Here is a 23,842-nt window from a genome sequence, read left to right on the forward strand (position 1 = left end):
ACTTGGAATGTTAGGAAAACCCTGTGACCCCAATAGTTTGTTCTTTTGAGGTATACACTTTTTAGTAAAGGGAGAAAAATCCTGTGGTTATCACAATTTTACTCAAATCTGTGTCTCTGAAGTCAGCCATCCATAGGATGAAATTTAATGTAGTTTCACACAAAATTCCACAGTGTTCTACCATCTATGTCTTGCTGCATTTTCCAAATGTTTCACAAAGTTTCTCTGATCTGAGCGTTTTTTACACCATTGGTGTGGCTATGAGAAATTACAAAGTCATATCCATTTCCTAGTGGATGAAAGAGGCCTGATAGTTTCCAGATGTAAAATAAACTCTCAGTAGCAGATAAATCATGTTTTAAAAACTGGCTATTATAGCTGCTCTATTGAAAGTTTTTAAAGCATCAGAAGTGAAGTTAAAGCCAAGCTTAATAAGACATTGATAGAAATGTCTAATTTCCTCCAGAAAAAAATTATTCTGAAAAGAATTTGAAAAGGAATAGATACATGTATACATATAACTGAATCACTTTGCTACTGAATCACTTTGTACACCTGGAAGTAACACATTGCTAATCAACTGTGTGCGTACAGTTTCTCAGTCATGTCCAACTCTTTTCGACCCTCTGGACTGTAGCCCGCCAGGCACCTCTGTCCAAGGGAGTTCCCAGGCATGAATACTGGAGGGGGTTGCCATTTCCTTCTTCAAGGGAATCTTCCCAACTCAAGGTCGAATCCACATCTTTTGCATCTCCTGCATTGCAGGTGGATTCTTTACCAATTAGCCACCAGGGGAAGGCCGATAATCTATTGTTTTCCAATATAAGACCAAAAAAAAAAAAAAAAATTCTGGTAAACATGAAAGACCAGAAGGAAAAAACACCCTCAGAAGAAGACCTGAGAAAAAAAAGTAACTTGAGTGACAAAACAGAGCTGTCCTGTTCACTGCAGGCTGTTGAGCAGAATCTCTTCTATTCAGTAGATCCCAATAATACCCTTGACAGTTGTGACAACCAAAAAAGTCTCTAGAAGATGGAGGTGTGAGGACTGGATGAAGACAGTCAAAAGATACAAAATTCCAGGTATAAGTAAGTACTTGCTAAGTTGCTAAGTCACTTCAGTCGTGTCCGACTCTGTGTGACCCCATAGACAGCAGCCCACCGGGCTCCCCCGTCCCTGGGATTCTCCAGGCAACAACACTGGAGTGGGTTGCCATTTCCTTCTCCAATGCATGAAAGCGAAAAGTGAAAGTGAAGTCACTCAGTCATGTCCAACTTAGTGACCCCATGGACTGCAGCCTTCCAGGCTCCTCCGTCCATGGGATTTTCCAGGCAAGAGTACTGGAGTGGGGTGCCATTGCCTTCTCCAAAGTAAGTACTAGGGATGTAATATACAACATGACAAATGTAATTAACACTGCTGTATGTTACATATGAAAGTTGTTATGAGAATAAATCCTCAGAGTTCTCATCACAAGGAAAACAATTTCTACTTTAATTTTGTATGTTTATGACAGATGTTCAGTAAACCTACTGGGTCCTCATTTCATGATACATGTAAGTCAAGTCATTATTCTGTATAGTGCTGTTGTGTCAATTATATCTCAATAAAACTGGAAGGGGAAAAAAAGTCTCTAGATATTCCTAGTGTCCCCTCGGGGGCAAAATCACCTCTTTTAAGAGCTACTGGCATAGATATTCAACCACAGGAAGAGAGGAACAGCTTAGTAAGTACGGTTAATATCAGTGAAATATTCACCTATTCAGAAGAATTACAAAGATTGATAAGAACATGGAAAAGTCAAATTTTTTTTAACTTTTTTTATGTGAACCATTTTAAAATTCTTCATTGAATTTGTTACAACGTTGCTTTTGTTTTATGTTTTGGTGTTTTGGCTGCAAGGCATGCAGAATCACAGCTCCCTGATCAGGGATCAAACCTGCACCCCCTGCATTGGAAGGCAAAGTGTTAACAACTGGATCGCCAGGGAAGTCCTCCTTTTTCCTCACATAAATTCACTTCCAGGAAACAATTGAGACATTTGAATAGTTACCAGAAAAGGGGAAGTAAGAAATGTCTCACAGTTAGAGAAGGATTATGGAGTCATTAAGAGGCAATTAAAAGGAAGCAGATAAGACTTCCCCGGTGGCTTGGTGGTAAGGAATCCACCTGCCAGTGCAGGTAGACGGGAAGATCCCCTGGAGAAGGAAATGGCAACCCACTCCAGTATTCTTGCCTGGAGAATCCCATGGACAGAGGAGCCTGGAGGGCTACAGTCCATGGGGTCGCAGAGTCTGACACAATTGAGCACGCACGCATGCGTGGAAAGGGTAATTATAGCAAATGTTTATAAAGATAAAATTCAGTGAAGTCTTATTTATTTTATGTATTTATTTATTTAATATTTTGCTGCCCTAGGTCTTTTGTGGCAAGTGGGGGCTATTCTATTATAGTTGCTTTGCATAGACCTCTTTGCGGAGGTGTCCCTTGTTGCACAGCACTGACTCTAGAGTGCCCCAGTCTTCAGTAGTTGTGGTGCATGGGCTCAGCTTTCAGCTTTCTGAAACTGGGCTTAGTTGCCCTTCAGCATGTGGTATCTTCCCTGACCAAAGATGGAACCCCTGTCCTCTGCCTTTGCAGGCTGATTCTTAATCACTGGACCAACAGGGAAGTCCACAATAAAGTTTAATTAAAAATTTTCTCAATTTTGTAAAAAAAATAATAAAAGCTATCACTATTTATGCAGAAAAATATACTGACAAGAATGTGTATTATTACTCTCACCATTGGAAAAAAGTTATCTTGGAAATTCTTTGGTGGTCCAGTGGTTACAGTTCTGCAATTTTATTGCCTAGGGCCTGGGTTCAATCCCTGGTCAAGGAGCTAATAACCCACAAGCCCTGAGGTGGAGCCAAAAGATAATAAATAGGGGGTTTCCCTGGCGGTCTAGTGGCTAAGACTTCATGTTCCAGTGCAGAGTGTACAGGTTTGATTCTTGGTTGGGAAGCTAAGATCCCACATGCCTTATGGCAAAAGGACCAAAAGATAAAATAGAATCAATATTGTAACAAAATCAGTAAAGACTTTTTAAATTTTTTGAAAAAAAAAATCAGTAATAATAAATAGGGACTATTTAATAATAAATAGCATGTGAATTGAGTGCAGTTGTGCATGGTTTGAACATTCTTTGGCACTGCCCTTCTTTGGGATTGGAATGAAAACTGACCTTTTCCAGTCCTGTGGCCACTGCTGTTTTCCAAATTTGCTGGCATATTGAGTGAAGCACTTTAACAGCATCATCTTCTAGGATTTGAAATAGCCCATCTGGAATTCCATCACCTCTAGCTTTGTTCATAGTGATACTTCCTAAGGCCCACTTGACTTCACACTCCAAAATATCTGGCTCTAGGTGAGTGATCACACTATCGTGGTTATGTGGGTCATTAAGATTTTTTTGTATAGTTCTTCTGCTTCCCAAGTGTATAGAATCCGCCTGCAATACCTGGGTTGGCTCCCTGAGTTGGAAAGATCCCCTGGAGAAGGGAAAGGCTACCCACTCCAGTATTCTGGCCTGGAGAATTCCATGGACTACAGTCCATAGGGTCGCAAAGAGTCGGACACAACTGAGCAACTTTCACTTTCACTTTTCACTTCCTGTGTATTGTTGCCACCTCTTCTTAATATCTTCTGCTTCTGTTAGGTTCATACTGTTTCTGTCCTTTGTCAAGCCCATCTTTGCATGAAATGTTCCCTTGGTATCTCTAATTTTCTTGAAGAGATCTCTAGTCTTTCCCATTCTATTGTTTCCCTCTATTTCTTTGCATTCTTCACTTAGGAAGGCTTTTTTTAATCTCTCCTTGCTTTTCTTTGGAATTCTACATTCAGATGGGTATACTTTCCTTTTCTCCTTTGCCTTTCACTTCTTATTTGCCTTTCTCAGCTATTTGCAAGGCCTCCTCAGACAACCATTAATAATAAATAGGGTGGTCCAGGTAACCCTAACCTAATGCACATGGCTGGGGTTTGATCCCTGATCAGGGAACTAGATCACACATGCCACAGCTGAAAAAAAAAGAACCTGCCTGCCACAGTGAAGACTGAAGGTCAGAGATCCTGTGTGCTGCAACTAAGAGTGGACACAGCCAAATACATGCTTTTAAAAAATAAAAAAGAAAATGTTATCTTTTAGCATGTTTACCACATAATTTAAAATTTTTAGAAATTTAAGACCAAATTAAAACTTCCTACAATTATATGAAGAAATTTACATGTGGATAAGGATTGGAAATTAAGTGTTGCCTTACGGGAATGTGAATTAAAATTTTTTTATTCTTTAAAAAATATTTTACTGATAAATGTTTTAAATACAAATATAGATATATATGCACACATACATGAATAAGGCCATTTTGTAAAAAACCTGTTTTATAGCCATCATTTCAGTTCAGTCGCTCATTTGGTCTGACTTTTTGCAACCCCATGGACTGCAGCACGCCAGGCCTCCCTGTCCATCGCCAACTCCCAGAGTTTACTCAAACTCCTGTCCATTGAGTTGGTGATGCCATCCAACCATCTCATCCTCTGTCATCCCCTTCTCCTGCCTTCAATCTTTCCCAGCGTCAGGGTCTTTTCAAATGAGTCAGTTCTTAGCATCAGGTGGCCAAAGTGTTGGAGTTTCAGCTTTAGCATCAGTTCTTCCAACGAATAATCAGGACTGATTTCCTTTAGGATGGACTGGTTGGATCTCCTTGCAGTCCAAGGGACTCTCAAAAGTCTTCTCCAACACCACAGTTCAAAAGCATCAATTCTTGGGTGCTCAGCTTTCTTTATAGTCCAACTCTCACATCCATACATGACTACTGGAAAAACCATAGCTTTAACTAGATGGACCTTCGTTGGCAAAGTAACGTCTCTGCTTTTTAATATGCTGTCTAGGTTGGTCATAACTTTCCTTCCAAGGAGCAAGCATCTTTATAGCCATACTAATGTACATAAGACTTCAATTGAAAAATGGAGTTAAAGCTGCTCTAGCCCTGTGGTTCTCAAACTTTAGTAAACTTCAGAATTATCTAGAAGGCTTTCTAAGCCACTGATTCTTGGACTGTTTCCCCAGAACTTCTAGCACAGTAAGTCTGGGCTAGGGCCCACAATCTATTCGAATTTGCACTTCTAACAAGTTCCCAAGTGATGTTGCCCAAGGGACCATCCTTTGAGAACCATCCTTCCAACTCTGCCTTCCCTACCTTAGGGTGAGAGTAATCAGTCACAGACAGGAGCTTGAAGAGTACAGCTATTATCTATATTTGGTACAATTGCAAAATATAAACTTGGTTCAATTTGTTTCTGTTCATCTTATGAAAAACAGGGCCTTCCTGAATCCAGTAATGGACAGAGGAGTAGGACTGGAGCATTTCACAGGATTAGAAGAACTTGAAATTGTCATACCAGTGTAGAGATTGCATTCCTGATAGAATACCTGACTGCAAGTCACTTCAGTCGTGTCCGACTCTGTGCGACCCCACAGATGGCAGCCCAAAAGTCTCCCCTGTCCCTGGGATTCTCCAGGCAAGAACACTGGAGTGGGTTGCCATTTCCTTCTCTAATGCATGAAAGTGAAAAGCGGAAGTGAAGTCGCTCAGTTGTGTCCAACGCTCAGCGACCCCATGGACTGCAGCCTTCCAGGCTCCTCTGTCCATGGGATTTTCCAGGCAAGAGTACTGGAGTGGGGTGCCATTGCCTTCTCCGAGAATACCTGACAGGAACCCTAAATTAAGCATTTTTGGTATTCTCATGCCAAGTACTATGTTACTATTGCAAAAATAAGTCAGTGAACATTTATCAATCACTTGCTCTCAGGAACTTGTTATTTGCAGAGACTATGAAATTGAAAAGTGACAATACCTGCCCTCAAAAAGCTTACAGGACCATTCATTAAGTTAGGTTTGTGCAATGTAAATATTGATGTTCAGTGATGGAATATTACTCAGCTATAAAAAATAGTGAAATAATGCCATTTGCAGCAATATGGATATATCTAGAGATTATCATATTAAGTCAGAGAAAGACAAGTATATCAGGCATATTCTTTACTGTCTGAGCCACCAAGGAAGCCTGTCACTTACATGTGGAATCTAAAAAACTGATACAAATTGAACTTACAAAACAGAAATAGATTCACAGACATAGAAAACAAACTTACGGTTAACAAAGGGGATAGCAAGGAGGGGGAACAAACCAGGAGTTTTGGATTAACATATATACACTAATGCATGCATACGCACTAATATGTATAAAATAGATAAGCAATAAGGACCTACTATATAGCACAGAGAACTATACTCATTACCTTGTAATAACCTATAACAGAAAATAATCTAAAAAGGACATATATAACTGAATCATTTTGCTGTACACTTGAAACATAACATTTTAAATTAACTATGCTTCAACAAAAAAATTTCAGTGATTGTACTGTGAAATGGAACAATATTTCCCTACATTTAATACCCCAAATGATACATTTAAAGTGAAATGTACCAGCTTCTTGGCTTTGACTGCTGGTGCGAGCTTGGGTTCCATCTTTGCGATGATCCAAGAGTAGAAAGCTGGAAGGTTTCCATGAGACATTCTGTGATGTTGTCTTCAGATTTCCTGCAGTATTCAGGAATTGAATAACTCATTGTTCCTGGGGCTTCCCAGGTGGCTCAGGGGAAAGAATCCTCCTGCTAATGTAGGAGATAACAGTTTGGATCCCTAGGTCAGGAAGATGCCACATGCTGCAAAGCAACTGAGCCCGTGTGCCACAACTACTGAGCCACATGCTGTAGCTACTGAAGCCCGTGCACCCTAGAGTTAGTGCTCCACAAGAGAAGCTACTGCAACAAGAAGCCCATGCTCTCTGCAACTAGAGAGTAGCCCCTGCTCTCTGCAACTAGATGAAAGCTCATGCAGCAGCAAAGACCCAGCACAGCCAAAAATAAATAAAATTTTATATATAAAAATAAGTCAAAACAACTTGACTTGTGCTCCCACCACTATTCTGGGAGTTTTTTTCTTCACATTTTCATCTCTCTGAGGCCTTCCACTGGGGCCTGGACGCAGTGCTGCAGTAATCAAACTCTGTCTGGGCTCTGAGTCAGAAAGTCTCAGGTCTACCGGATCCACCACTTCAAGCTGGGTGACCAAGTTACCTGAACTTTCTTCGTCTCAGTTTCTTCGCCTGCAAAATGGGAATAATAATATTACAGGCTTTGTGAGGATTAAAGGCTTAGCACAGAATCCCCACATAGTAATCCCTCAATTAACGTTTAGCAATTTTTCCATGTATACTACTCCATGTACTTTCTCTCCCCAAAGCACCCTTTGCCAGTGCACAGCCTCCCCCCAAACTTCCCATTCCTATGAAAATGATAGAGGGAAAATCTTAATGTTGGGAAACTACTGTTTTTTTCACAATTTGTTTCCCCTGGAAGTTGCAGAGACTCTCAGTATTCAGTTTTAGTAGACTGCCTTAGGCTCAGCTCACAGAATTCCAGTTTGTCATTGGAACATGTATTGTTCACATGTTTGAATACACGTAACTACTTTCTATAGAGTTCCTCCTTTGCCTGAAGGTGATTTTTGTAATTTAGCAGAACTTTAGAAGGGGGGGATGATATTGTAGGACCCACCTGTCACCTCGAAGCTAACAACTAAACAACCATTTGATTATTGGAGTCCCCCACATTTTACTGAGTATAAGTTTAACATGACATGTTCCTCTTTGATGGTTCTGCCATCCTATAAGCCTGGGAAGATGTGTGATGGCAATAGAAGACCTGGGATCAGGGACTTCTCTGGTGGTCCAGAGGCTAAGATTGCACACTTACGATGCAGGGTCCCACATGCTGCAACTAAGACCTGGTGTTTGGTTTTAGTTGCTAAGTTGTGTTTGAATATTGCAATTCCATAGACTGTAGCCTGCCAATCTACTCTGTCCATGGAATTCTCCATGCAAGAATACTGAAGTGGGTTGCCATCTCCTTCTCCAGGGGATCTGCCTGACCCAGGAATCGAACCCGAGTCTCCTGCATTGCAGGCAGATTCTTTACTGACTGAGCCACGAGGGAAGCCCAACAATGTGTTGTGAAAGTCCTCAGTCGTGTCTGACTCTTTGCGACCCCATGGACTGTATAGTCCATGGAATTCTCCAGGCCAGAATACTAGAGTGGGTAGCCTTTCCCTTCTCCTGGAGATCTTCACAACCCAGGGATTGAACCCGGGTCTCCCACACTGCAGGCGGATTCTTTACCAGCTGAGCCACCAGGGAAGACCTGGTGTAGCCAAACAAATATTTTTTAAAATATTAAAAGATGCTTGCTCCTTGAAAGGAAAGCTATGACAACCCTAGACAACATATTAAAAAGCAGAGACATAACTGCTGACAGAGGTTTGTGTAGTCGAAGCTATGGTTTTTCCTGCAGTCGTGTTAGTCATGTATGGATATGAGAATTGAACCATAAAGAAGGCTGAGTGCTGAAAAATTGATGCTTTTGAATTGTGGTCCTGGAGAAGACTCTTGAGAGTTCCTTGAACTGCAAGATTAAACCAGTCAATCAAAAGGAAATCAACCCTGAATATTCATTGGAAAGACTGATGCTGAAGCTGAAGCTCCGATACTTTGGCCACCTGATGCAAAGAGCTGACTCATTGGAAAAGACCCTGATGCTGGGAAAGATTGAAGGCAAAAGGAGAAGGGAGTGGCAGAGGATGAGATGGTTGGATAGCATCATCAACTCAACAGACAAGAGTTTGAGCAAACTGTGGGAAATAGTGAAGGACAGGTGTGCTGAAGTCTACGGGGTTGCAAAGAGTTGGACATGACTTAGCCACTGAACAACAACAAAACGACCTTGGTTCAGGAGAGCAAGGATAGCACCTCTTTTTCTTTCTCTACAGTAACTGGCACAGTACCTAATTCCTTCATTCGCTGGCATATAATAGGAGCTCAGTCAACACTACTTGCCAGATGTGTGATAATGGGCAAATTATTAGCTCTTTTTGAGCCTCAGGAGTAAATAAGTACTAATACACTTGAATAGGTTTGTAAAAGGAGGAAAAGAACTAATATTGTAAAGCCCCACTCACTGCCTGACACACTGCAGTTGGTTCTCTTCTCCTTTCACTTCCTGTATGTTGCCTCCCCTCCCTACTGCAGTCTGATCCCCCCACACCCCGGACAAAATTATCCTAGCACAGGATCTTATGCACAGAGATAGTTTCAATTAGTCAGTCATTCAGTGAATCTTTGCACATCAAAAATGCACAAAAGCTTAGAGTTGAGAGAGAGCAGCTACATTCAGGACACCCCAAGTAATTGATTATGACTGAAGCAGAGATTTTGAGGAGGAAATGATGAGCCTGGATTAGCTCTCAAAGGGCTTTGTAGGTCTTATATGAATTTTGAACTGTATCCCATAAGGCAGAAGATTGCCACTGAACCGAGGAGTGGCAGAAACTTTTTTTATTTTGTTTTTATTTTAGAATGGTTTGGGGTTCTGGGGCTTTAGTGTGCTTAAGAATCACCAGGGAAGCTTGTTAAGAAAGAGGGATCCCTTGAGACTTCCTTGGCAGTCCAGTGGTTAAGACACCTCGCTTCCACTGCAGGGGGCACAAGTTTGATCCTTGGTCAGGGAACTGAGATCCCACGTGCTGTATGGCACAGCCAAAAATTAAGGGGGGAAAATGCTTAAGAAAGAGGGTTCCCAGAGCCATACTGCCTGAGAATATGAATTTAAACTAGCACCTTAGGGACTTCCCTGGTGGTCTGTCTAGTGGCTAAGAATCCCAGACTTCCACTGCAGGGGGCTTGAATTCAACCTCTGGTCCGGGAACTAGATGTTGCATACCCCTAGATGCTGTGGCAAAAAAAAAAAACCAAAAACAAAAAACAACAACAACAAAAAACGCAGCACCTTAGATGATCCTGATTTGCTTAACTATTCAAACGCAGTTGGGACACAAGTTAAAACCAAAAGATCAGTAGCCCTGGGGAAATTTGAGTTGAACTTAGGGTTTCACCGCCTGCCCGGAATCAATCTGCTTTTCTTGGCCTGTTGTACATCTAAGGCCTCAAGCCTCCTCTTCACCTTGGAGGACCAGCTGGAAAGCTCAGCAAATGGAATAGAGCCCAAAGCCTAGACAGGCAGGAATACTGGAGTGGGTTGCCATTCCCTTCTCCAGTGGATCTTCCCAATCCAGGGTTTGAACTTGGGTCTCCTGTATTGCATGCAGATGCTTTACTGCGTGAGCCACCAGGGAAGCAAAGATTGGATGGAGGCTGAAAAGAAGTAGGTAGGTAGAATAGGCAAGAAGTAGGTAGATTTGACAGGTATTTGAAAGGGGGAATAGACAAGACTTGGGGACTGACTGTATGGGAAGTGTGTGAAGGGGTCAAGGATGCCCCCTGGCTTTTTGGCTTAAAGCAATGTTATGGTTGTAACGGTGTGTCATACAGTGACTTGAGAACTTGAAAGACAGAAGCCTGTCTGAAAAGTAATTTGAGAATTTTAGTTGAGACTGGCTGAGTTAGAGGTGCCTCTGGACATTCAAGTGGAGATGTTCAGAAGTCAGTTGGATTTACAGGCTGGAAGTTTGGAGAAAGGTTGGATTAGAATCTAGACTTGGGAATTATTAACAAATAGATGGTAATAGAAGTGGTATAAAATCATCCCAGGAGAGTTAACAGAATGGGGAAAGGAACAGGTTCAGAACGAAATGCAAGGAACATTTAAGGGAAGAGCTGAGAAAGAAAGAAAAAAAAAAGTGCAAAGGGATTAAGGCCAGGCCAGAGTCACAACCCAAAGTCACAGGGAGGGAGATCAAGGAGTGAGGAACCGGGAAGCATCCTGGATTCAGCAGAAAGTCGTTGGTGACCTTGGAGAGAGCAGTTTCAGTGGAGCCATGGGGACAGCACCAGATTGCAGTGGATTGAGGAGTGAGTGGGAGGTGAGGGAGTGGAGACAGCTGGCCTGGACATTTTTTTCAAGATGTTGGGCCAAGAACGGAGAGAGATACGGTGGTAACTTTAGATGGAACTAGAAATGAGTCTTTTTCTACGCTAACCAGGGAGTGGAGGAAAATACAGGACAAAAGAAATAATCAATAAACCCTATGGAGAGAAGCAGGGCACAGATGTCAGGGCTGTTCTTAAGATGCGAAGGACCTACTTCTATTTCTGAAACTGACGGAGAAATGATCGACTGATTTGGAAGATAGATATCTGGTACTTTTCTTTGATGGATGTTGTTTATCCTCTTGGAAGTTGGGAGTCAAGCCATGAGTAAGGAGTTTGTAGGCTGAAACTTTTTCCCTCAGCCAGTCAAAGTACGGGGTTTCCAGCAGGACAGAGTAGTCAAAGCACTAAAGCACGAGCCTAGTGGGAAGTGGGCTGAGGCTGAAGCTTTAAAATTCGAGGGATGAGAGGCTGACTGAGAGGAAGTGTGATGTTCCTCTCATCCAGAGGAAAGCTGTATTTGGGCCACCGAATGAGAGGTTCTTTTCCCCGAACCTCGTGCTGGGGCTTTGATTTTGGCTCTCCCTGCCTCGTCTAGTCAATCTGCCTTTCCCAGCTTGTCTCTCACGTCTAGGCCTCGAGCCTCCTTGTCCCCACCGAGGACCAGCTGGAAGCCATTTTGATTAAGCTCCACCACAGAAGGAGGACAATACAGCCCCGCCCAGAGCCAGGCGCGCCCCCGCGGCGGGCCGGGTGCGCGTGTCCGCGCCTCTTCCCGCCGGCCTGGCGGGCGCCGGGGCCAGGCCGGGGCGGCGCGGGGCGGGGGTTGGGGGTGGTTATGTAAGCGTTGCGCGCTCCCGCGAGGCAGCAACCAATGAGGAGCCTCGGTGGCTCGGGCTCGCGCACGCAGGGTGGGGGGAGGGAGCGCACGACGTGCGCGCGCCCTCTCCCTCCTCCACCGCTGCCGCCTCCTTCTTCTGCCGCTCCTGGTGCTGCTTGTGTGCTCGTTCCGTGCGGACCTGGTACCTCTTTTGTGAAGCGGCAGCTGAGGAGACTCCGGCGCTCGCCATGGCGGACGAAAAGCCCAAGGTGAGCTCGGCGCCGGCCTCCGCGCCTCGCCTTGCGGCCGGGGTCACGGCGCGGGCCGGGGTCCGGCCTGAGCCCGCCACGGGCTCCCCGCGCCTTCCCGGGCCCCCCACGGGGCGGCCGCGGCTCAGGCCCCGGCGCTCCGCGCCATTTTCCTCCCTCCCCTCTTCCTCCCGCCCGCGCGGGAGGAGGCCCCGCCGCCCTCCCCCGCCCCCGGCCGCCTTGGAGTGCGCGCCGGGCGCGAGTTGGGCGGGCGAATCGCGGACACCCGCGGGCCCACTGGCCGCGAGCGGGGCTTCTCGGGCCCGGTTGGCCGGGCGCGCGTGACGAGGGGCGTTAGGGCGCGCGATGTCCCCACCCTCGGCGGACCCCGCGCCGGGGCGGGTGTTGCCGCCTCTGCGGTGGCGAGGAGTTCCCTCGGTCCAGGGCTTCCCCGCTCGGGGGTGGGGGCCGCAGGCATCTGGGGACCCCTGCCCCTGGCCGTACTGGTCGGCTGAGGGCTCGGGGCGAATCAATGGGCTGCCGATGGACTGGAAGCCGGATGCCTGTCGGGCCGTCCTGAGGGGCAGGGGTTGGGGGATTCCCGGGGAGTATTTCCCACATTTTTTGTCAGGATGGGCAGGGGCTTTTACCTGGGTGCCAAGTAACCCTTAGCTTGCCGAGACCATGTGGTTTGGAGAAGTTGGAGGCAGATGTACGAGCAGAGAGACTTTGCAAGGCTTAACTTTTTTAACGTGAGTTTTGAGGCACCAGGCTTTTCCTTGGAGGACTAGGGCGCACACTTCTTCCTGGCACACGGGACTTTTCTTTTGGTTGGTTTTGTGACCCCCCCCCACCCCTCGCCATTCCGTTCCCTTCTGAAGTGGTTTAGGGGCTACAGAATTCTTTCTGCACTTGATTTTGGTGAACTTCAGATTTTGTCGAAATCCACAAGGAAGACTTGGAATAAAACTGTGCATTTGACTCATGACAACAGAGGGGAGTGGAGAAAAGCTCTTAACTAAAAATAAACAAAAATGAAGCTGCTCATAGAGGCGAACAATAATAGTGGTTCTGAGTATTATTGTTGCTTCGGAGAGAATCAGGATATTCCTCAGTTAGGTGTTTGTTTTTTTAATGTAGTTTGAGATTTGTTAGTAAAGTTAATTTGCTAACTTTTTAACGAGATTTGTGATGAGTTTTGAATTGCAAGCTCTAGATTTTTGTTTCTTGCATTGTGTACTCAAAGCACTTTAAAAGGAGAAAGGATGCTTGTTTTTAACTGTTTTAGAGCAAAGATATATTTTGGGAGATGTCATTTTTTAAAACTCAGAATCAAAAGGGCATTGCAGTAAATTGAAGGGGATACATCGTTAAAAATCGATCGTTGATACTGATAGTATTGGAGGTAGGCTGCTTTTCTGTTAGCGACAGCTATTTAATATTGTTGCTTCAGGATTTATCATCTTTCAGATTGATTTCAGCAGCTGAAAACAGCTGTATGCTCTGTTGCCATACAGAATGAGAAACCTGTTGATTTCTGAAGTGACTTGGGCTGCTGCTTCTTTAAAAGGTGTTTGTCTTTCACATTTTCCAAATTATGCTTAAAATTTTTTTTTCTTCAACAGGAAGGAGTCAAGACTGAGAACAACGATCATATTAATTTGAAGGTGGCGGGGCAGGATGGTTCTGTGGTGCAGTTTAAGATTAAGAGGCATACACCACTTAGTAAACTAATGAAAGCCTATTGTGAACGACAGGTGAGGAGCTGACATGTGTACTTCCTCTGAATAAAACGGATTTTAAAAAACACAAACATTTTCTTGAGAAATAGAAACCAGCATAATGTGACAATAGATTGTTTTTGGTAGAATATATATATACAGTTATATACTTGACATATCAGAGTTTTATCATACACTTGGCTGTTGATTTTTCATGAAACCCCTTAAGATGGTTAATATGCATGATTCTGGTTCTGTGACGTAATGCATTCTTGTCAGGCTCTTTTTTGACAATTTAAAATTTGTCTTGTGTTGAAACAGTTTATTTCGAGTATTTTAACCAACTTGGAAATAAAATGTGAGTTTAAAGACATTGCAAGTTTTCTGAAGCATGTAAAATTGTAATGTTTTCTTTTTATACTAATAGTAGAGGTCAGGCATAAACATTACTATATTAAACACATTTGAATTTTATTCAGAAAATAGTAAATTTTTTACATCAAGAAGAGGAAGTAGAAAACAGATGCTAGGAGGTAAATGTGAGCTTTAAGACAAAGAAGCTTCCTTTTGTGATGTTGAGTCTGTAACACTACAAGGCAACTTTAAAGTTGACTTTTTCAAGTATAGCAGAAACTAGTCGATCAGTTAATCCAACAGTGTTTTTCTTGCTTGACCCTGGGTAAATAACATATAAAATTTTGGAAAATTATTTTGTTAGATTAAAATAGTTTATCTACATTGCACACTGACCTAAAAATAGGTTCAAAATAACGTTAAAATCTACAAGTTTCGAGGGGTGCCTCTACAAGTTGGGAGATTGAATTCGAGTTGATACTTGGGTCTCCTTTATGACGTTGAAAGGCTTCTTAAAGAAACCGAAAACTTGAGTTTGAAGTTTAATTTTATGCCTAATTTGCTTATATAACAATATTGTGATCATAATTTTTTATATAGGTAAGCTTTTTCATAATTCTTTACAAAGTACAAAGTGTACTATTATTTGAAGCAGTTTGGTTAAATCCTGTAACAGTAAACACATACTTATTAATTATGCTAAAGAGTATCTACAGTATTTTAGCAATAATACCCCTTCAGGTTACAGCGGAATTTTAAAAGGTGGAACTTTTAGGTAGCACAATCTTATACAAAATAGAAACTCATGCTTAGATTTGGTAACTTTTTACAAAATTCTCTGCATATCATGCCTAACTTTTCTCTGATTACTAGTAAATTTTAGCTTTCATTTAAAACTGGACTGAAATTTTTGAACTTAGAGAAAGATACATTGAATACCCATGAGTCTACCCCCTAGATTAACAGTTTACGTATTTATTTATTTTTGCCAGATGCATATAAACTGGGGCATTATACTGTGTCCCAGAAAAAGTAAAGCACATCTGCTGTATTCCAGATTTTCCTTTTATAGGGAATTGTTCTATAAGGTCAGGTAGTAGGTCAATCAAGGATTTTTTAGTTTTCCTTCTGTGTTAGGATAAATCTACTGTACTGCCCAGATTAAAGTTTTCTTTGATTTTTTTTCAGTTATTAGGCGTAAGGTTGGGATTATATTTGACTACACGTATTAAGGCCATTCTTACTTTGCACTACAGGAAAAAACATTGGCAGTCCATAAAGAATATAATTCTACTGTATATCCATTGGAATGCAAATAGGATTTGAAGATAGTATCCAGGAAGAATTTGGAAAGATGTTTATTCCCATTTTCCTCTTAAATGGGGGATAACCTCCAAGTTTTGAGTGACAGAAGGTCCCTGTTTACTTTTCAAGTGGTTTCTCTAGTTCTAAGGAGGAGGACTGAGTCCTTGCTTTGTAAGTGTGGTACATGTTATTAAAAAAAAAAAAAAAAACTCAGTATTTATCCCATCTAATTTGCAGAACTTAAGTTTTTTGGCAGGTGAGGAAGAAGACCAAGAATTTCCTATCAAGGTTCTAATTGAATGCTCATATTTACTTTCTAATGCACTCATTTGGCATTGGATCTCTGGAGGAGTCCCAGTGAATGCCTACTAGGCACCTCAGACTAAACATGCAAGAGGATCCTTGATTCTATTAGAAATCTTTCTGTGGTGTCCCCACTCAGTAAATAGCATCATTTTACATCTAGTTGCCAAAACCTTAGGATCTTCCTTGATGATGTATCATAACTGAAAATCCACCACCCAGTTTTGTTCTCTGTCTAAACTTAGCCCAATACAATAGTCACAAGCCGTATGTGACCGATTACCACTTGAAATGTGGCTAGTCCAAATTGAAGTGTGCTGCAAAGTGTAAAATAAATGCCAGATTTTGGAAAGTCAGTATGACAAAAGGTTCAGTTGTTAAAATGTTGATTGCATGTCGAAGTAATAGTATTTTAATTATGTTGAGTTAAAACATTTCTGTTAAGCTTTTACTTATTTTTAACTTTCTTGTATGGCAGCTAGAAAACTTAAAATTACATGTATGGCTCACACTGTATTTCTGTTTGATAGTGCTGAGCTCTCAAACCATTTTTACTCTACACTTGATTACTACCTCAGGGACTTCTCTGATTTCAAAGTGCCCTTTTTCACTCAGTTCTCTTTGTTTCGATGCTTTTTTCAGTGATTATTGTATTTACCTGTCTGTGCAGTAAAATGTAAGCTCCATGAGCATAGGGCTGTTTTGTTCACTGTTTCTCTAGTTCCTGGACCAGTATTGGCTTATATGTTTATAAGATGATAGAGATTCAGACTAGTATCTCTGGAGTTTGGTTTCTAAGTAAGTTTTTCATTCACATGTAGAATTAGTTTGCCCGCTTTATATCAGCCACAGATCCTTCAGCTAAATGACTGAGAGCATAGTATTCCATTCTAGTATAAATTTACCCTAACCCTAGTTGTTTTCTAGGGTGTCAAGTGGTTTCAGAGAACCCAGAATTGGTTTAGTCCAGTTCATTTTTGTGAAATGAAGAAGTGGGAACATGTAGAGATAGCCTCACACAGCTCTTCTGGGGCACAATTAAAGCTCAATGTTGAGATTTATACATAAGAGAAAACCAAATACTGGTTTAGTGTAAATTCATTGTTTAACTTTACATAGTTTATGGAATCTTAAAAGCCAGTTTCCTGAATTTTGGACTTTTCATCTCCAGCAAAATAAAAGAGCTTTTATTGATAAGGAAAAGCATAAAAAGGTGGCAATAAAGAAGTACAGTTTGCTTGTGTTCTTCTGGCCCTGTCTTCCTCTGCCCCCCTCCTTATTTTAAGTGGTCACACCATTGACCTTACGTCCTTATCAGTCGATGTAGTGAGGGAAGAACACGGCATATAAAAGGTGCTTAGTGTTTTGTTGAAGCAATCGTCTCCAATCTAGTGTTTGTAAATATGTAATAGTAGTAATGGCTTGGCATTGGCTTCTTGGTTGCTTTGTGTAATCACAAACTAAATTTGAAAGTCGTGAGGAATGAATTAGGTTATGGCTGTCACCTACCTAGTGGGGGATTGCTTGTGTTCCTCAAGACAAGGGCTAGTCTGGAGGTGGGTGGTATGTGTCAAAGACTAGAGTTTTAAAGGAAGCAGTATGTTACAGGTAGTTTTAAAGACAAATTCAGTGAATCCTTGTTGAATAAGGGACTACAGGTGTTACATGAGTGTTTGTGGAATACTTGATCTCAATATTTTTAATCCTAGCAACTCAGTTTAATTTTCTCTTAATAAAGCAAAGAGTGTGTAACAAGAGTTATAGTTTGTAATTTGTGCATGTTACAGGAATGACTTTGTGTAAGACACTTCCAAGAAAGCTATTTTTCTAGTTAATATATTCACAGCATACCTCCAAAGATACTTTATTTTCTATCTTGGTCTCATTTGGCTACAGTTACCAACAGCTTCACTATTTTGTTCCTTTCCCTTTCCCACCCCTGTGACAGGTAGGTAATTCTTGAATAAGTTAAACATTGGAGTCCCCTTTGCAGAAAGTTGCATGTTTAGGCTCATTTATCTGCTTAAATGCACATAAAAATTTCTTTAACTTAAACTCTAGTAATAGAATTTATTAGTTAGGCTCTAGTAATAGAATGAAAAACATACTATAGTTTAGAGAAAGTAAAAGTCACCCCAAATCACTTAACCAGTATGGAAATCTCAACATAATCTTAACTGTTTCTTTGCATTCTTATTACGTTCAAATGCTTTGTCCAGGGTTTGTCAATGAGGCAGATCAGATTCCGATTTGACGGGCAGCCAATCAATGAAACAGACACACCTGCACAGGTAAGAATCTCTCTGTGCTAACTTGAAAGCAAATGTGTTCATAATTTTCTCAGCAGCTTTGTTAATTTGTGAACTTCTAGTCATTGGAGTATAGTTCTTTATCAGAGTTCAAAGCTATGTAAAATATGGCCAAAGGGGAACAAAAAGAAAAAACAGGAATAAATTCAGGAAGTGCAAATGGTTTTTTAATAACTACTTATCACTTAGTAAAGCTAGTAGGTCATTTTATTTTAATCCAAGTTTTCCTCTTGCCAGCATCATTTGGAAGATAATAAAATTCCTGTCTGTTGCTTCAGATTGTTTTCCTTCTGTTTTCATTGCTGCAACTCTAAATCATACTCAGGGTTTCTCACAAGTGATTGATTGGCTATTGTAGCCATTTTAGTTCCTCCTGAAGTCTTGATTATGTATATTTCTGAACTGAAGGGAATCTAGTGGTTGTAACTGCAAGTCTCTTGATAGCTTGTGTTTCATAGGCTGTTGATAGTAGGTCTGTTTCCAGACCCTTAATTGTTTGATCCCTTAATCTCTACATATAACCTCAGTTATTCTGTCAGTTTGTAGGGAATCGACTGGGCTACCTTCTGTAGCAGAAATTTTTTGTCTTTGTTTCTTTTTACCTTCTGAAATTCAGTTTAAGACTTCCAGTTTTGGGGAAAAAAATTGATAGCAGAAATTTAAATTGGACCCCTGTACTTTTGAATTTATCACCCCCATAAAAAATAGGAAGTTATAAATATGAGTGAAACAGAACATCCAGATTTTGTTTTTGTTGATAATCTTCAAAAATTTCACATCTTATTTTCTGTTGGTGAGTCTCTAAGAAGCAGTTATAGTGTGTAGCCACAAGGAGGAGCTGAATTCTCTTGAATGAGAGAAAAAGCTCTCCTGTATCCTTCAGAAGCATTTAAACTTTCACTATAAAATTTAAAAACATTTCGGTAGTTTCATTTTAGTAGATAGGCTGAAGACCAGTTTTGATGGTTTTAAAAGAATTAAACCATTATGCTGGGCTCTGATGATAATGTATTTTCTGTTTTTTGAAACTCTCACCCACCACCAGAAAGTTCCGGAACTTGTCTGTTACGCTAACTGCAAATAATTAAACCTAGGGAAGGTTTGTTCACAAGCTGCATTTATAAAATCTTCAAATTGAATTTGGAATTGACCATTTTAGCATTTGGAATTGAATTTGTTTTAGAATAAAACTGACTCATTTTAGAATTGTTCTTCCAGTATTAAGTAGCAGAATTGTATAAATTAGAACATCTTAGCAGCCAGTTTTAACAGCAGTATAATTGTTAATGCACTTAGCATTTTTTAGATACTTTGACTCATTGAATTCTTATAACTGAATGATACTCCATTTTACAAATAGAGAATTGAGACTTAATACTTTAGCCCTACTTATACTATGATTCAACTTCATTAGAAACAGTTCCCTTTTGATTTTAACAAGTCTGTTTTTCCCATATGCCTTTCCTTACTGCATAGTGGTAACCACTGCTTTGTACATAGGCAAAGATATATTCCTGTTGTACACATAGTTAGACAAAATTAAAAATATGTGTACAAATGTAATACTATATTGTATTTGATGCCTGGTTTTTAAATTTTTTAGCCCAATATTGTCTCTAAGGGATATTTCCTTTTGTGCATGTGTAAATCTATTTATTCTTTAATAATAGCCACATGGTATTTCATATATGAATGTACCATATTTCTTTGGGTTTTTGATAATTTGGTTATTTCCAGGTTTTTGCTCATCTAAACGTTGCATTGAGATCCTTCATACATATCACTTTTATTTTAAGTAATGAAAAATGAGAAGATATAACTTATGGTCATACTCATTTTTTCAACTTAAAAACTCAGTTTTCTATAATGTTAATAAAAAATACCAAGTGAAAAATTATTCAAACCCAAGTCTAATGCTACTTTAAGCTGTGGGACATCTGAAATAACACTGAGGGGGTAGAACTCATTCAGGATATTTTAAGTCTAATAGTTAAACATTTTAAGAACTGAATAACCAATGGTGGATTATTTTTTCTCATTTATGCTAGTTGGAGATGGAAGATGAAGATACAATTGATGTATTCCAGCAGCAGACAGGAGGTGTCTACTAAAAAGGGAACCTGCTACTTTACTCCAGAATTCTGTTCCTCCAGACCAAGAAGACATTCTCAATTAGAAAACCGCAATTTGGTTCCACCACATCCTGACTACTACAGTATAGTTTCTCTATTCTTTCATTCTCCCCTTCCCCATTCCTTTATTGTACATAAAGTAACTGGTGTATGTGCACAAGCATATTGCATTTTTTTTTTAAACTAAATGGCCAATGGTATGTTTTGATTGACATCAAATGGAGATGGGATGGGGAAAAATACTGATTCTGTGAAAATACCCCCTTTTCTCCATTAGTGGCATGCTCATCAGCTCTTATCTTTATATTCCAGTAAGTTATTTTGCTCTCACTGTTTAACAAAAAAAAGAACAACATAAAAATTCTTGCATACCTTGTTCGATTGGAGAATTTTAATGTTTTTCATTTATCATTGTAAAACCAAGGACAATTTTATAACTTTTTTGTACGTAGCTGTTACATGTAGGGCAATCTGTCTTTAAGTAGGGATAAATTACTCTAAAAGAAATGAATCCTAGATAGTTTTCCCTTCAAGTCAAGCGTCTTGTTGTTTAAATAAACTTCTTGTTTAAAATGAGCTGTTTTCTTTATTCTGAGGAATATTAAGTAGAAAGTTGAAGCTTAGAGGAAAACATGACCTGAATAGGCCTACTAAAAGTAACATTTCAAGGAAGAAATAAAGCTACTTTGCATTTCTGACAGACTAACGCAAAACAAAGAACGACAAAGTTACGTAAATGATTAGCAAGGAATGCTTCAGCCTCCATTCAGAAAGTTTAGTCAATTCCAAGTATGCAACTTTTACTAGCAAAAAATTGGGCCATAGTGTGGGTTTAATCTCTAAGTGTTCTTTTCTGTAACCACTACCTGAGGCAGAGTCGATTAGTACACAGGACTAGGAAAAAGTTCTGATTTTGCTGACTGCTGATGTATCACACTTCACCATTCTAATCTTCATTTTGTCTGATGGTAAATACTCCCTAGCCTAAAATAGAGTTTTTGTTCCTTATTTAAGGATCTTAAGTGACAAAACATTTTTACCTATATATATATATATATACATATGTGTGTGTGTGTGTGTATATATATATATATTCTTACAGCAATTAAATATGCAGATCACTACAGTTTTTAAATTCAAATGTATAGGGAAAGAAAAAACTACAGAACCAATAGAATATTGGAGCTGGAAAGATGTAATGACTAATTCTAACCCTGTTTTAAATATGAGAAGGCTGAGGTCCAGGGGATAATTTGTCCCACAGTGATTAATAGATGGCTATCGAACTGGGATTAGAGATTAGGTTTTCTGATGACTTAATGGAGTTTTGCAATAATGGTTCTCAAGAAACAATTCCCACCCTCGCTGCCTAAATGTGGCCTTTTGAATGGAGACCACATGAACTGTCATGCACTCTATTCTGTTGCAGTGTGGTTTGTCTTATATTCCCCGTTTCTACAGTGAATGAAATTTCCAAGAGAGAGTGGGAATTGCATAGGTTCCTGACTGTAAGTTAAATCAACAGAAGTTTTTATTTTCCTGTATGTGTAGTGTGCCAGCCTGTTTTTACAATTTATATTGTGAAATAATGTGAGAAGCCTGCCCCCAGGAATTCTTAGATCAGGTAAGTACATTTCTCTTGTCCTAGGTACTATTAAGTAGTGGAATTTTGTTGTCCCCAAAGGTAAAGTTAGAATTGAAATTCAAGCCAGAGAACTTTATTAAGGAAGGATTCTTTTTAACACTTTGAAAATAAGCGAATTGTTGAAAATGCTGAAAGTAATTGTAGCATTTTAATTTTTTTTTGGCTTGGGAGGAGAGGTTCAAGTGATGGGAGTTATACTACTGTTTTGGTTAACTGTTAGGATAGTTTTGCTAAACACTTTATTGCTATGCTCACATATCCACATGTTTGCATCTCAGAAGTAGCAAATAGTATCTAAGTGAACCCAGTCTGTATAGTCAGTCCTGTCTGACTCTGACCCCATGGATTGTAACCTTTCAGGCTCTGTCCATGGGATTCTCCAGGCAAGAATACTGGAGCGGGTTGCCATTGTCTTCCCAGCCATTTTCCCAACACAGGAATTGAACCCGTCTCTTGTATCTCCTACATTGGCAGGTGGGTTCTTAACCTCTAGCGCCACCTGGGAAGACTTCATACAAGCTGCTTTTGATCTCAAAAGGCATTAGCAACTTTTCAGAAGTAAGAGTATCAACTTATTTGGCTTACTGTTTTTCTTCTTTATGTTTTCATGGAAATTAATTGGGTGATTAGGTTACATTGTGTCTAAAGAGGGTGAGGTTGAATGGAACAGGAAGAAGTAAACAGTTGAAGGAGAAACTGGAGACTTGAGTCAGTGTGTAATTGTGTAGGGGATTGTAACACAAGGAGGTCTGTAAAGATGATGGAATCCCAGGATTTGAGGGAGGCCCATTGGAAAGGTTTTCCAAGGTCGTCGTGGGGGCTGTGAGGGGCAGCTGTGCCACAGAGGGTTATTTTTGAGTTGGAATGAGGCTTCTTTTAAATATGACTGACTGGATCATGGTTTTTCATTAGAATCTCCTGGTGAGCTTTTAAAAAATAACAGTGCCTGGGCCCTACACCCAGAAATATATTTTCAGTGCAATATGGAACTGAGAGAGCCAAGCACCTCATGGTAAAGATTAAATGAGATGTTTCGGCCGTCTTAACAATCCCTTCCGTGTACTGAACTCTTTAATTTTATGTACTTATTTGTCTTAGTTGCATCGTGTAGGATCTCTCTTTGAGGTGCACAGACTCATGTTGGGGCAGAGGGGCTCAGAAGTCGCAGCGTGCTGATTCGAGTTCTGGCGCACAGGTTTGGAGCATGGGGGCTCAGTGCGGCTCTTGGGCTTAGCTGCTCCATGGCATGTGGGATCTTGAGTCCCTGACTAGGGTTCGAACCTGTATCCCCTGCATTGGAAGGCAGAATCTTAGCCATGACCGCCAGGGAAGTTCCATGTTTAATTTTATTTTATTTATTTATTTATTTATTTTAGTTTTTTATTTTTTAAATTTTAAAATCTTTAATTCTTACATGCATTCCCAAACATGAACCCCCCTCCCACCTCCCTACCCATAACATCTTTCTGGGTCATCCCCATGCACCAGCCCCAAGCATGCTGCATCCTGCGTCAGACATAGACTGGCGATTCAATTCACATGATAGTATACATGTTAGAATGTCATTCTCCCAAATCATCCCACCCTCTCCCTCTTATTTTCAGTATGAAGTAAGTTCTCTGCCTGGGGCATCAACTGAATACCATAATCCCTACCAATTGGCCTGTATTTTCTTTTCATTTCAAAAACTGAATATATGTTTCTTTAGGTTTTTGAATAAATGCTTAATACTAAATTGTGCCCTAACCAGTCTTAAAGGAAAAACAATCCTCAAGATTTTAATGATTCTCTAATACTTTAGAACCAAAGGACTCATTCACAAGATGCTTCAATATTTTGATTATCTGGGTAATGATTTGAGGGTTAGTCCAGGATTTAGTAAGAAATATATGTGTTTTGTACTGACTGGTATGTGTAGTGGCTAACTAATGGAAATAGTGGAACATAATTAGAACAGAGTATATAAACAGGTTAGGAATTTAATCTGTTATTTGGAATGTGGAGTGTTATTT

General features: G+C 40.4%; 1 protein-coding gene and 1 long non-coding RNA gene across 2 annotated transcripts; one reads left to right on the forward strand and one right to left on the reverse strand.

The window, feature by feature from the left end:
* Nucleotides 1-6,069: 6,069 nt before the first annotated feature.
* Nucleotides 6,070-11,712, reverse strand: LOC132657367 (uncharacterized). The gene is made up of 2 exons (XR_009595397.1): nt 7,033-11,712; nt 6,070-6,725 (listed from the first exon to the last, which is right to left on the reverse strand). It is a non-coding gene; the product is annotated as an uncharacterized LOC132657367 (long non-coding RNA).
* A 225-nt stretch (nt 11,713-11,937) lies between these two features.
* Nucleotides 11,938-20,761, forward strand: SUMO2 (small ubiquitin like modifier 2). The gene is made up of 4 exons (XM_015098960.4): nt 11,938-12,082; nt 13,687-13,818; nt 17,964-18,035; nt 20,102-20,761. Exons 1-4 carry the CDS (start codon nt 12,062-12,064, stop codon nt 20,162-20,164), a joined length of 288 nt encoding a protein of 95 aa, XP_014954446.1. The 5' UTR covers nt 11,938-12,061; the 3' UTR covers nt 20,165-20,761.
* The last annotated feature ends 3,081 nt before the right edge of the window (nt 20,762-23,842 follow it).

This window comes from Ovis aries, chromosome 11 (assembly GCF_016772045.2).
Source record: "Ovis aries strain OAR_USU_Benz2616 breed Rambouillet chromosome 11, ARS-UI_Ramb_v3.0, whole genome shotgun sequence".
NCBI classification, from domain to species: domain Eukaryota; kingdom Metazoa; phylum Chordata; class Mammalia; order Artiodactyla; family Bovidae; genus Ovis; species Ovis aries.

What these genes read in the sequence shown, in the direction of transcription:
- SUMO2 (XM_015098960.4), top strand. Translation starts at nt 12,062, where the DNA reads ATGGCGGACGAAAAGCCCAAG. An exon ending in TGGCGGACGAAAAGCCCAAG is followed by an intron (nt 12,083 to 13,686) that starts GTGAGCTCGGCG and finishes TTTCTTCAACAG; the next exon opens with GAAGGAGTCAAGACTGAGAA. An exon ending in AAACAGACACACCTGCACAG is followed by an intron (nt 18,036 to 20,101) that starts GTAAGAATCTCT and finishes CATTTATGCTAG; the next exon opens with TTGGAGATGGAAGATGAAGA.